At 35.4% G+C, this 13,776-nt stretch overlaps 1 protein-coding gene across 1 annotated transcript in view; it reads right to left on the bottom strand.

Annotated features, from left to right (window-relative positions):
- Positions 1-1,229: 1,229 nt before the first annotated feature.
- The window catches only part of LOC110996006, a 30,356-nt gene continuing 17,809 nt past the window's right edge, over positions 1,230-13,776 (bottom strand). Inside the window, exons 12-28 of the mRNA XM_022263485.2 lie at positions 13,030-13,109; positions 12,414-12,526; positions 11,822-11,976; positions 11,110-11,203; positions 10,669-10,775; positions 9,417-9,554; positions 9,011-9,114; positions 8,417-8,618; positions 6,847-6,929; positions 6,453-6,547; positions 5,767-5,905; positions 4,842-5,031; positions 4,497-4,623; positions 3,597-3,754; positions 2,428-2,514; positions 1,728-1,836; positions 1,230-1,459 (exon numbers count right to left, since the gene is read on the bottom strand). Coding sequence (XP_022119177.2) covers positions 1,331-1,459; positions 1,728-1,836; positions 2,428-2,514; positions 3,597-3,754; positions 4,497-4,623; positions 4,842-5,031; positions 5,767-5,905; positions 6,453-6,547; positions 6,847-6,929; positions 8,417-8,618; positions 9,011-9,114; positions 9,417-9,554; positions 10,669-10,775; positions 11,110-11,203; positions 11,822-11,976; positions 12,414-12,526; positions 13,030-13,109 — 2,110 coding nt within the window. The 3' untranslated portion in view covers positions 1,230-1,330. The remainder of the gene's footprint in view (positions 1,460-1,727; positions 1,837-2,427; positions 2,515-3,596; positions 3,755-4,496; positions 4,624-4,841; positions 5,032-5,766; positions 5,906-6,452; positions 6,548-6,846; positions 6,930-8,416; positions 8,619-9,010; positions 9,115-9,416; positions 9,555-10,668; positions 10,776-11,109; positions 11,204-11,821; positions 11,977-12,413; positions 12,527-13,029; positions 13,110-13,776) is intronic.

Below are 13,776 nucleotides of genomic sequence, written 5' to 3'. Positions count from 1 at the left end.
GATGTTGAGTTATGTCATATTATCTTCAAATTAAAAAAAAAAACTATAACTTGCCGCAAATCCATACTTAGAATTTTTGACAATAAGCGTAACTATAAACTTTACAATCCATACGTAAAACGTTTAGAATCATCAGTTGAATATAGGAATCCGGCGGTAGCTACATAAACATTTATTGTGTGCGTGAATAACTGAGTGATTTATCATTGCAAAGGAACTAAATTCAAGCATAAAATTACTAGATATACAGACATACAGCTGAAGTCAAGATCATTTTAGCATCACATTCATTTAAAAACGCTTACTATGGTACTAATTAAATACACTAAAATGGTAAATGGCAGACAGAAAACCAAAGCAAGTTTGGATTGCGATCGTACGCATGTTTTCGCCAAGAATACGGATGACCAAACAAACCAATGCAATGGTTTCTCTCATCCACTGACGGTATCGGTACATAAACTAAACCAAATACTTTTAACAAATAAGCAAAGAAGAAAAAAACTTAATAATACACAATATTTTAAAGATTCTCTTTGGCGTGTGCAGTTAGCCTTCTGGCATGTTAATTGAACTTGAAAATCATTTCTAGATCACACATTATACAACTAAACTAATATATAAAAAATTTCTGACCAAATATAAAGCCTCAAGCTTTTCTCACATAAATTAATTTGTAAAACTAAGAAACAGACAGCTGAGTGCTTTTTTTTATCGGACTCGGGCAAACGGGCAGGAGGCTCACCTGATGTTAAGCCAATGACAGAGTGCTCGCGAGTGCGTTGCCGGCCTTTTAAGCTTTCCTCGCTCAACGAATAAATATCGCAATACAGCAAGGATGTTGCCATCAAAGGGACCGAACTTTTAAAATTTGTTTTAATTATTTATAAATGTTTAATAATTATTGCTAGGTACGTTAAAAATATTGTAAATAATGTATATTTGAAATTATGGTTGTTATTATAATTTAAACTTATTAAGTACCTAAATAATATGTAGAAATCACTGAATTGGCTCCTACCATTTCGTTTCATACAAACTTTGTTAAAAATCATTAATGGCGCATCATGATTACTTTTATGGTTCTACATTTATTTTGTTGATAACTTAAGAGAGACATCTCTAAAGTCTTTTATTTTTTTCCCCAAAGCATAATCATTTTATCAAAAAGTCAATGGCTAATCAAACGTAATTTTAATAGAGTTCATTTAAAATATGTATATGATGAATCTGGAATCAATTTTGGAATCGGAATCGGAGTTACAGTGTGAGCATACCGATCGGTGTCAGTTTGTAACATAAATAATACATTTCTAAGATTTTAGGATGTCTAAGTTTTTTGCATTGCCTGGAAGTATCTCAGTAGATCGCTATCAGCCTTCGCGACCCACGCAGAGTTTAGGGCGATCGTGTCTAATGCTGTGCTTGCGCCGTACTGATGACCAAACAGATCTTTGAACTGAAAAACATATGCTATTTACTACCTATCTCGAGCACAGATAAGCGTGGCGTTGGAGGGCACGCCTATCCAGGACAGGCCATGAAAGGGAAGATTATTATTAGCACCTGGGGATGTCAATAACGAAGGGAAACTCCAGATGAGCTTGTCAGACAGAAGGCCGATCATCTACTTCAAAATGAATCAATGAATTGGAACGTTTCAATACCTAAGGGATATACCCCAGCTAGCTAAAAGTAGTTTGTTATGTGATGAAATATATACATACCCTGAAATAATCAGCTGGTTCATAGAGACATCTTGCAGCCGCATGCAAGGCGGAGGGTGGCAGTGGCGAATTGTTTAATACACGCCAAACTCCAGCCGCTCCGCGCCATCTAGTTGACATAAAAAGCATAACAGATGACATATATATATATATATATATATATATATATATATATATATATATATATATATATATATATATATTATTTTTTTATGGCTTTAATGTGTGCCAACTGGGCACAAGGTACTTCGCCAGTGTCAATGGAGAAGGCACGAAGGAGATTGATCGGTAAAAATAAAAAGTATGCACCTAAAAAAAATAATTGAAATTCCATTGCATTGTTAGTTTAAAGACAACACAATTATGAGTAACAACATGATTAGATCCTACTTCCTATTTATGAATAATTTATATGTATATATTACTCTTTAATTTTATTACTTGCTATATATTTACATAAAAATCTACAATATGTTTGTGTTTAACATTAACAAACATTTAACACTTAAAGCACGGGGGAGATGACATCAAATCAATAATATACAGTTGTCAAGATTCTAAATTTTAACGTTAGAATTCAATCATAGACGATAATTATTATTCTGTGCTAGAATTTGGTTTGGCAACAGGTTGACAGGTTGGAACCTGTCATATAAATTAAATATCCTATTGTATTTTATGCTTTTATATGAATTCTTACCGACAAAGACCAGCGCATAATGCAGTTGCCCAAGTATTCCATTCCCTGCCACGTTGCGCCTCACTGGACATCACCGTGTACGCGAATCTGAAAGTAAATTTTCCATTATATTTCTTAAAACCGAGAGTCCAGGATTTTTATTTAATGGTTTTTATTAAACTATATAGGCTATTTGTAATATGAAAACAGTGTTATTGAGAATAATTGATGTTTGTTTGAGTATTGTCATGGTACGTCGTAGGTACTAGTGCGACGCCATCTTGTCTAGAGAGAAGTTTCGGCGAGTTCTTGATATATACATTATAGGTTCAGAAATTTGTTTTTATAACATATGTTATCATATATATGAGAAAAGAAATATTAAAAATCAAAAAACCTAATAATATATCACGCCTCGCACGATGTTATTGAGTGAGAGTCTATCAAGACTTCTAAACGAGTCCACTTCTATTTCCCGTATCTCAGCAGGCAAGCAAATAAAGACCGCTCCGAAATATGTCATTTTTGTCACCGTATACGGTTTTGATTTTAGGTAGATGTATGCTATGCCGGCTATATGTGGGATTGAAGTAAAATTCAATGCTTGTAAATTGTAAATACACACAAGATTGTGATTTTTGTAACTTTAATATATGTTGTCTATAGAGCTGCTTAATGTATAATGCTTACCAAATATAATTAAAAACAACAATGTGTATAGATTATTTAGTCACTCTGGTTCTAAAAACTTATGAAATAGCAATAAAGAAAAATACTGCTATTATATAAATAAATATAATAGCAGTATAGGACAGCTATAATAGTATACAATATCTTGTTAAGCTGTCCTATACTGATACAGAAAACATTCTTATTGTACAAAAATAGTATAGATATAAATGTGTTATGTAGAATTAATTAAGCAATACTGTTTAGATGTGAAAAGGAAGAGACTGGCTGCCCACAACACAGGGAATCCTAGTGTGGGGGCCAGTGCACTCTACTTTATCGAAATATTCGTGTATATTGTGTTTAATAAAGAATAAAGAATAAAACCCTTTAATAAAGTATTACATTTTTTCGATAACTGTATTTGCATCTTATTTGCTCAATTATTGGGCCTAAAATAAAGGTACTTGTCTTCTAACTGTTAGAGTCGAACTCTTTGACGAATCTGAACTTAAAAATACCTGTATAAAAGCCAGTCATCAGTGGGTGATGCTAAAGCTGTGAGCAGCGCACGGTGGGAGTATAACGGCCTTGGAGCTGAATATGAAGACACCAATGCCTTCCAGCAAGCACGCCACGCAACTTCACCAATTTTGCGAACACCTGCTGTGAACGCAGCCTGAAAAATGTTTTTAGGTGTCTTAGCGTATATTCTTTGACTATGAATAGAGGACTTGGATAAAACGTCATGTATTTGTTGTTGTACTAGGTACAGGTCACACAGTTACATCACCAACTTGCCTATTAGAAACATATAAGGCTCAGGGCTAATAATTAGGCCAAAGGGCAGATATACAATTATTACATTACAAACACACTCAATAATAATAATTAAAAAAGAATAATAACATTTGAAATCTGAATTTGAAAACTGTTTATCTATGTAATCTGTTTTGGCTTTCTGTATTGTCTTAGTATTTGTATTATAATATGTATAAGTATAAGCTGTTAGATTACTTATAATTAAATAAATATTATGACAAAAAAGTAATAAGACACATTTTAAGAGTGTAAGTTGTGTGTGTCTGTTTTTCTGGCCCTGGTTCAGCATTGTGCTGTAGAGCAGACGTGTTTCATAGCGCTGGCAATTTTTCTAGAAACCACAACAGTTGGTTTGCGCCTCAGACGCAAAAAAATAGAAGTATAATGTAATAATAGTAATAGTGCAACAAATAATGATAGTAAAAATTAAGTAAACAGTTGAGTAAAGAAGCCTTCAAAGATTTGTTTTTAAAAACATAAAGAAAAAAAAGAATAATAATTGTTACAAAACTACTATAAGAAATGGATAAATAAATATTTTTAACATCTCTTGTCTATTCATGGTTGACTATTTGACAGACATATTCCTATCACAGTACCTCTTGATAAATCTCCGGTATACTCTCATTTCCATTTATCCAAGCATCGAACAATTCTAAAGCCTGATTCGACACGTTGTCATTGCCCCATTCGACACCAGCTGTTAGAAGAGCGCCACTTAGCCACCTGTGTAAAAAACATGATTGCTTTATATACAAAATAACATACGTATAAAAAAGAAATTGCTAACTAACTGACTAGCTTTTTAAACCAATCTAAAGGTCCTATCTTGAAGCTTTAGCTAATATACAACATATTAAACAAAAATCATAAGAAAATACTTATGCTAATATAAAAGAGACGTATAGGGGAGCAGAAATGTACAGTACAGTATGTCTACTTACAGCTGATCCTCGCTTAAATGTCCTTCTTCAATTTCCTTGTTACTGTATAATGTAATCTCTTGGGGCAATGTACTGAGCAGCTCGTGAAGGTATGGTGCAGATGCTGATACCTGGAGTAGCTCTCGCCACTGGGAGAGGTGCTTCATCACAACTTGCCACACGGCCCAGTGGTGTTCCAGGCGGAGACGAGCTAAAATAAATTGTTGAGTCGGTTAAAATAACTATATTAGAAAAAGCAAAATCACTACATAGTTTAAAACAAAGTCGCTTTCTCTGTCCCTATGTCCCTTTGTATGCTTAAATCTTTGAAACTATGCAACGGATTTTAATGCGGTTTTTTTTAATAGATAGAGTGATTCAAGAGAAAGGTTTATTTGTATAATAACATCCATTAAATAGTGGATAAGTACTGTTATTTTTGAGGTTTCTAATGTGATGTCGTAAATAATTAAATTTTTTTCCGCTTACATTGCAAACGCAGGCTGAACCCTACGAATTTTATCAAAATAATGTACTAAGTATTGTACACATTGAAAAGGTCTACAGAAAAGTCCGCGATGGTATATATCTATATGGTATATGTCGCGTATATTATCGGAGCTTTCCAGCGACGGAAATAACAATACATAATTAAAACCTGCCTTTCATCAGCATTGCACCCGTGCGAAGCTGGGGCGGGTCACTAGTACTTTATATTTAAAAGCGGCATATGAATAATTTTATAAGGGGTTGACAAAGACCACGAATCTCTTGCTACGGTCCTGACAGACCTTCATCCGCTTCATGACATTCACCATAGACTTTCTTTCTATATGCATTTAACATTCGCTCGAACGGTGAAGGAGAACATCGCGAAGAAACCGGCTTGATTTAGACCCATTAACCCGGGTGTCAGACACTGGCGTATTTATCTAAAAAAACACACCTGCGGCAGCAATCGCCCTGCTAGCTGGCAGACGTCGCGCCCGACTCAAGACGAATGCATCGTCAAGAAGTAAAGCCCGCTCGGAGGCTGCGCCGGAGTCGAATAATATCGCAGCACGGGTGGCCGAAGTTTCAGCTGACTGAAATAAAAATCACCTAATCAAATAACGTAATAGCAGCTTGACGGAGAGTGATTAGAATAATTGAACAGTCACTTTCGGGTGGTTTGATCCTCTGGTGTTGTGTAGAGATGCCCCCCCATCTGTGTGCATCTTCTACAACATTTATCATGGAGTGTTTAGAGTTGTTCGGTAATACCTTCTGAGGTATTAACGTCGAGGCAGAATACGAAATTCCACCTATATCACCTCGACGTCCGTTGTTCCAGAACTGAGCGTCTTTTAAAGGCTGTTTTTGGCACGCAACACCATTATATGGAAACAACTGCCCACTGAAGTATTTTCGACTCATTCGACTTCAATCGCTCTTTGAAGGATCCTTCAAGAAAAGAGCGATTGAAGCGAGCCAAAGAGCGTACCGATATTTAAAAGGCCGGCACGCATTTGCAAACCCCTATGAGGAAATGTGAGTGTCTATGGGCGGCGGTACCACATAAAATCTTAGTCTCCTATTACATAAAATAATATTTCACCTCCTCCTTCGAAAATTATTAGTGTTAATAGTTACCTCTCCAGGTTGATCCTGAGGGGCAACACGATACAGCCCTCTCGCTCCTACATTGTATCTCACCCATTTGTGTTTTCCCAAATCGGGAATTACCACTGAAAAATTATTTATTTGTTTTATTTATTTACACTTCCTTATTTCCTATACAACATCTAAAAAAATATCTATAAAAATTTAATTGGAAAGTGTGCATAATGCATGAAAAAGAAAATTGTATACAGATATAATTTTGAGACACATAATTGTTAATAAGAAAAAAAAATAGTCTAACTACCGCTTTACATGTCTCTTTTCATTACAGCGTAAACAGCCTTGACAGAGAGAGAGAGTGAGAGAGTGAGAGAGAAAGTTTTTGTGAACTATTATTACAATATAAAATAGTATATGTACGCACTTTCTGTATCATTCATCCATACTAAATATGTCACATTTTCCGACCATTTTGATATAGTTTTCGTCTCGTTTATAATGTCGTACCTGTAATAAAAAATAATTTCAATTTACGCCTAGTAGATCAACTAATCAGTATCGCAATACAGCGAGAAAATGCCAGCATTAAAGGGAAAATGCCACACTTATTACATTTTTTTAATTGTCTATTAATCAATAACTAACCTTAAAATTTAATAATTAAAAAATATTATTAAACGGAGTCCCTTTAGGCAAGGTTCCGAAGATACTAGCAGCGTTCCCCCTTTGAATAGCTAGACTAATTCTTGGTCCGAGGTAGCTGCCAGCTCTTCGTTCTCCTGTGATGTCGACTAACTTTTTTGATAATTCGCTAAAAAGCCTTAGGTATATTTTTATGTATTAGGTTATTCATATAAAATTATTAATCAATATTTAATTATTATTACTATGCAGGTTAAGAATATTGTAAAAGCGTATTAGAAATAAAAACATATAATACAAAATGAAAAACACAATTAAAAAATTTATATCCAAATTGTAATGAGTAAAATGAATGGTTTATTTACATATACTGTCAGTTCTCAAATCATGGTCGCAGAACGATCGAGAAGAACTGGCAATACTCTTTTAGCTTGACAAGAAGAGTGCATAGATTTAAGTACACTTAATATTAAATCGCTATTGTATTAAGCCTGACGCTTAAGCTAATAGCGATGAAGGTGATTGGGTTCTTAAAGGCAAGGTGCTTTTATAGCGTGGGCGACTACCTAGATCATTAGTTTGAAATTAACGCGGGGAACATCACTTCAGATGTTATTAAATACAATAAAAAGAGGCCTAACGTTTAAATCGTTGTATTTTTTAGATAAGAATTTTTACAAATATTGGTGTCTAACTAACCCTGCGCTGTCATTTTTCTAAATGTATTTCTCTAAATGTAAGATTTAATGACTAGTCTTGTTATTCAAAAGATCAAATAAATCTTAATATATATATTTCTTGTGTGCGTGTGTATGTGACTGAACTCCTCCTAAACGACTGGACCGATTCAGACGAAATTTTTTGTGTGTGTTCAAGGGGATCTGGGAATGGTTTAGATTCACAATTTTGTCCGCTGGACAATGTTTTTTTAATTAATTTTCAATTTATTAGTTGTTGTTGATTTTGGAATGTTTTACATTGGATCCGACAGACGGCGCTACCATCGCAGTGTCAAATTTTAAATAATATTCGAATTTTAATTTTAGTCTGTCCCGAAATTTAAAAAAAGTTTTGTTATCATTGTGTTATATCGTGTATGACCATGTGCTGGATCGTTAGATATTGTCATAACATTTGAATAATAATTTTCATCAAAATGGCTTATTAAAAATTGAAATTTTGAAATTAAAGACGTGTAGACAGGACAACGTCTGTCGGATCCGCTAGTAAAATATAAGATGACATTTGCATGCCTATATATGTGGCGGATTTTTGTAATTTATGTAACTAATTGTAAGACTATTCTGGCAAATAAACGATTTGATTTGATTTATATGACAGAATGATTTTACCATGTTCCGTTCTGCAAGTCTGTCCCGTTTTTCCACAATTTCGGCTCTTCTTCTATTATTGGTCCCACGCTGAATGTAAGTGGGATTATCCATTTGGGTCCTGGGGGTGGTTTGGTTGTTTTGACGGTTGTGGGTCGTTTGGTTGTCGTCGATGTGGTTGTGGTTGCGTTAACATCCTCTTCTATTGCTTCTGTGAAGTTTTCTGGAAATAATGAGAATCTTTTGAGCAATTTTCGAATGTTTTGGCGGGTTGGATTATTCCTTGAATTTAGACAAACTAGCTGCTGTAGTCTCTGGCATAATGACCAGCGCTGTGATACAGTCTGCTCCTCAGCATAATGCTGAGGCCAATTACTACCACACAAACACACATTACACACTTATAAATAACAGAAAAATATTATTGCTATTTTGTGTGTTTCTGTGTGTTTGTTTTGTTAATTATAAATGGTGTTTATGTCTATAATTAACAAAACATTATTTTCTATACATTACATTATTTTACCGACGTGTTGAGGGTGATCAGACAAACTCTTGGATTCTAGGGTCAAATTCATTATGTATTTTTTGTTTAATATGGCCACCAGTACTAACCAGGTTCATAGAAAAGTTCATCCAGTTCCGCTCGTAGGTGGAAGGTGAGAAGGTGGTTTCTGAATGGAGGATCATGGTCCGGTGGGTCTGCTGACATCACGAATCTGGAATAATATGTAGTATTAAGACTTAAACGCTTTATCTGATTTGGCAATGGAAGTCTTGTGCAGACAGTGCACTCTATCATCCATTAGGCGACTCTCAAAAAGTTCCAACGTTTGGCTAGAATTAATAATTGCAATTCCATGTAAGAACGAAAATCAAATTTCCATGTTATTCGATATGCATAACTTGGAGAGTAGTAGGAAACATCCATGATTGAAGTTACAGGGTTAGCCTGCATAAGACTGTCAAAAGATGCGACATCTTTTTTTGGATTTTGCCAAATGTTCCTATAGCACCATACCTCTCCTGGCGAATGATGACATCATTAGAAGAGGCAGTAGCGCTGACTAGCGGATATCCTGCGCGTTCGCACCATCCGTCCCACGCGTTTTCAGGGGATTCCCCTCCGCCCTCTTGTTGTAGGGCGCGCCATAGGTCACTAAAGAACGAAAATTTGAACAACATATAAAAATCTTTTAAGTATTAAAGCACAAAACAGGCTTTGCATGATGTGTACATATAAACTTGGTTCCGCTTGGCCCCAGATTTCAATAATGTTTCATGATAATTTTTCTAATAGGCAAGTAGGTTATCAGTCTTCAGTAACACGCAGTCGACTTACACCCAAACCCAATAACCTATCCCAATGCATTTTTGACCATCTGAGAAAGAGATCTTAATCGAAATATTGATAAAAGTGTGCCAATAACCAATCGACGGATTGATATTAGATAGGAGATCGATCGATCGACTGTCACGATTTCTCTGGGATTGTGGATTAATTATTGGGTTCGGGCGGTAAAAGGATTTCGTTACGTACGTTGCGTAAAGGAAGAAAATTCCATTGATTGGTCGATTTACTCGCGAATTTGTGTTTTTTTAATACATATATTATCTTTTAACTGAGATATCTTGGATATTACGATTTAGGCGTACTTAAATAAACAAACAAAAATCATTTATTCATATAGGTAACATAATGTACACTTATGAACGTCAAGAAAAGAAAAGAAATATACATTAAAGTCATAGTTATAGACTTAAGACTAATAAGTAATTTTAAACCACTAAAAAGTTATTTAACATGAGAATGTGTCGAATAATACTACTTATAGTATCTATTAAGGCCGAGTCTCTTCTTGTGACTTTTTTCCATACTACTTTATCCATTAAACACTACCTCGCACTAACACTAAGCCACAAATTCAAATGTTTTGTCCTTTTTATTATTAAATAACTAAAAGGGTGTGAAATGAGCAGTGTTGGCCTAGTGACTTCGGCGTGTGACTCTTATACCTGAAGTCGTAGGTTCGATCCCCGGCTGTGCACCAATTGACTCTCTTTATGTGCAAATTTGCTCGAACGGTGAAGGAAAACATCGTGAGGAAACCGACATGCACTGGAGGCACCTACTTGCCTTTTAGATTTAAAAATGATCATGAAACAGATTTAGAAATCTGAGGCCTGTGAGGAGGTTGTAGCGCCACTATTTTTCAGGGTTTGAATGAATTGGTTTCATTTAATCAACTAAGATTACAGTTTCAATAAATTACCGAGCATCGGCGCTTGCGGTGCGATGATCGCGCAGTAAACGCGCTAGTGCCGCGCGTCCAGCCGACACGCCGGCCGCTTCTATCGCCATGCTCACTATAGCAGCACCCTGGAAAAATCGAAATTTTTACTAACTTAAAGGTTTTTTAACCTTGTTGTTGTGTGTTTTAACCAGTGTTGACTTATGCCCTGGGGCCGAGGACGATAAAATAAACTATAGAATGTTTATTGTTTTTTTTTTATAAAACAGGGGGCAAATGGGCAGGAAGCTCACCTGATGTAGAGTGATACCTACTACTATCTGTATATTATATATTTAATTATCAAAGTAAATATTACCGTATTGGCATAGTAATGTATGGATAGTGAATACGTATGTATTTTTGTCAATAGGTAAGAAAAAGTAGGCTTTAGTGCGAGGTTCTGGTTTCCTGGGACAGTACCTTGTGTAAAGATAGATCATCAGTCGTTGATTCAATGTCAGCTCGTTCGAGTCTCGGCGAAGCAACAGCTCGTACTGACGAACTGGAGTCTAGTCTGAAAACATAATAGACAAAACTCTTTTCTCGAGAATTATAAATAAAAATAAGTAAAACAATGATGCCACAATTACATCTCACAATGAAATTAAAATTATTAATTTATATCAATAAGAATTGTCATTTTAAAACTGTTGAATCCTCGTAAGTGTTTTTATGAACTCAAATCTACAAAAGCGCACACATATCAATATCGCCAAATATTTATTGTTAAAGGTTCTGGAACAAATTTTTACTATATGGTATTACTTATTTATTTACTTATGCCTGGAGCACAACAGACAGGTCTCTGGGGCAGAATACCGCCACTGGGGTAAATACAGTGCTATACCAAGCTGTTGAAGCGAGTTGCAGGGTTTCGGTCGTAGGCGGGAAAAGGTTTTATTTTTATAGAACAGGGGGCAAACGGGCAGAAGGATCACCTGATGTTAAGTGATACCACCGCCCACGAACAATGACAGAATCTCAATGACAGAGGGCTCGCGAGTGCGTTGCCAGCCTTTTAAGAATTGGTACGCTCTTTTATTAGTCAGCCTGCAATTGGGTCTGTTTTCTTATTAATACCAAATAGTTAGTTGCAAAATCTGTTTTCTGATCTATATATTTTATAACATACGTTAAAGCTGGCAACACATGGTCCAGCAATAGAGCGTCCTCCTGCCTTTCTGTGACAGCACCAAAAGCTGGTGCCTTCTCTCCAAGGACTGAGGTCAGCGCCTCCATCAGCCATTGGGAACTCCACCATCGTGGGGAGACAAGGCCACCGAACCACTGAAATTTGTGTAAATTACCACAACGATTGATTTAAATTTTCTTTTAGTAATTCTTCTCATTATAACTGGTTTATTTAAATCTAAACATAATAAATATACAGTATTTACAGTTTTCTTAAGCTATACGGTAAAAAAAATTATAAAAAAAATCGGCACGAGTGCACAATTTTAGAACGACATACTCTGGTCGCGCACATTGCTCCGTCCATGTCGTACGGCGTTCTAGTTCAACCTGTCTTCGTAACAAAATATATATATATATCTAAGACTACAAGATATAATAATAATGAATAAAAAAATGATGATATAACTGCCTTTTGAGGCACTAACGATTTATCGAGTAGCTGTACGCCTTACAGATTTTAATAATACGGTAATCATTATTATTACCACTTACTGAATATACTTACAACAAACCTATGTAAAACCACTCACCTGCTGAGCCAATAATCTGGCGATGACCTTTGTGTCAGTGAGGGTCGCTGGGGAAAGTGTTATCAGCCCCCAACCTTCAGAATATAGACTGTTGCTCTCAACCACGACTATATCTGCAAGTGAAAATAATTTTACACTTTCTAGAATGAAGAGAAGTCATCCCGTATCATCTCGACGTCAAACATTTCACTACTGCGCGTTTTGTTCAAGGCAGTTTTTGCCGCGCACCACCACTTTGTGGAACCAGCTGCCCACTGAAGTATTTCCGAACCAATTCGACTAAGGGTCCTTCAAGAGAGCGTACCAATTCTTAAAAGGCCGGCAACGCACTCGCGAACCCTCTGGCATTGAGAGTGTCCATGGCCGGCGGTATCACTTAACATCAAGTGAGCCTCCTGCCCGTTTGCCCCCTGTTCTATAAAAAAATCTAATAATACAAGAGAAGAAAGTATTGTTAGAAGTTGGATTGATTTGGAACTACAAAATAAGGTACATGTATTGTACACAAATGGAAATCATAATCGCGGTAAAACTGACGAAACACATTTTCGTGAAAGCCAGTTTACTCAGTTCTAAGTCCCATCTTCAGTATCAATAGAATTATGAAAATACTTACCAAATTTAGGCAGTGGATACGAGGTATTCAATTCGTATGAATATAACTGAATAGTCTTTTGAACCCATTCTAAGAGCGGTCTGAAAAGATATTTTATAGAATTTAATAAAACCTTTTTAAGTTAAATATTCATGCTTTCATTGCAATTAGTTTGCAAATGAATTTCAATTCAAATTTAAATATTTGTGTTAGTATTTGCAAATCGTTTAATTTACGAGAATAATATAATACTAATATATATAAATTTTCAGATGACTTAAATAATTAAAATGAAAAAAAAAACGAATTATTGGATTTGTAAATTAATACGTTGCATTTATAATATATTTTATCAAAAAATTACATCGTACATCGGATTTAAGGTATTTTCAAAATCTGTAAAAAGGTGAAAACAGGTTTCTAAAACTGTAAATAATTTTTATATTTATCTCATGTATGTGACATTTTAAAACATACATAGCTTCATGTGTTTTATTTTTTTAAATATTTCACTCAATTGTAACAAAATATGTTTTATATTAGCGGACCTGACAGGCGTTGTTCGCAATGCGAACGAAAAATAATTCGGACGGTTCAGATTGTGAATCGAAACCAGATCTTGTTTGGTTACGCTCTAAAACCTCTACTAGTTAGGCAAGATACGGCAGCGCCATCTGTTGGGCTGATTTGTGAAGCCGCCCAAGCCTCAAGAGTTCTTGTTAAAAAAAAACAATAATATTCTCATTCTTGAGAATCCCGACACCTCCC

The sequence above is a fragment of the Pieris rapae genome, chromosome 22, assembly GCF_905147795.1.
Source record: "Pieris rapae chromosome 22, ilPieRapa1.1, whole genome shotgun sequence".
Lineage (NCBI taxonomy): Eukaryota > Metazoa > Arthropoda > Insecta > Lepidoptera > Pieridae > Pieris > Pieris rapae.
This window is presented reverse-complemented; position numbering and strand designations above follow the sequence as displayed.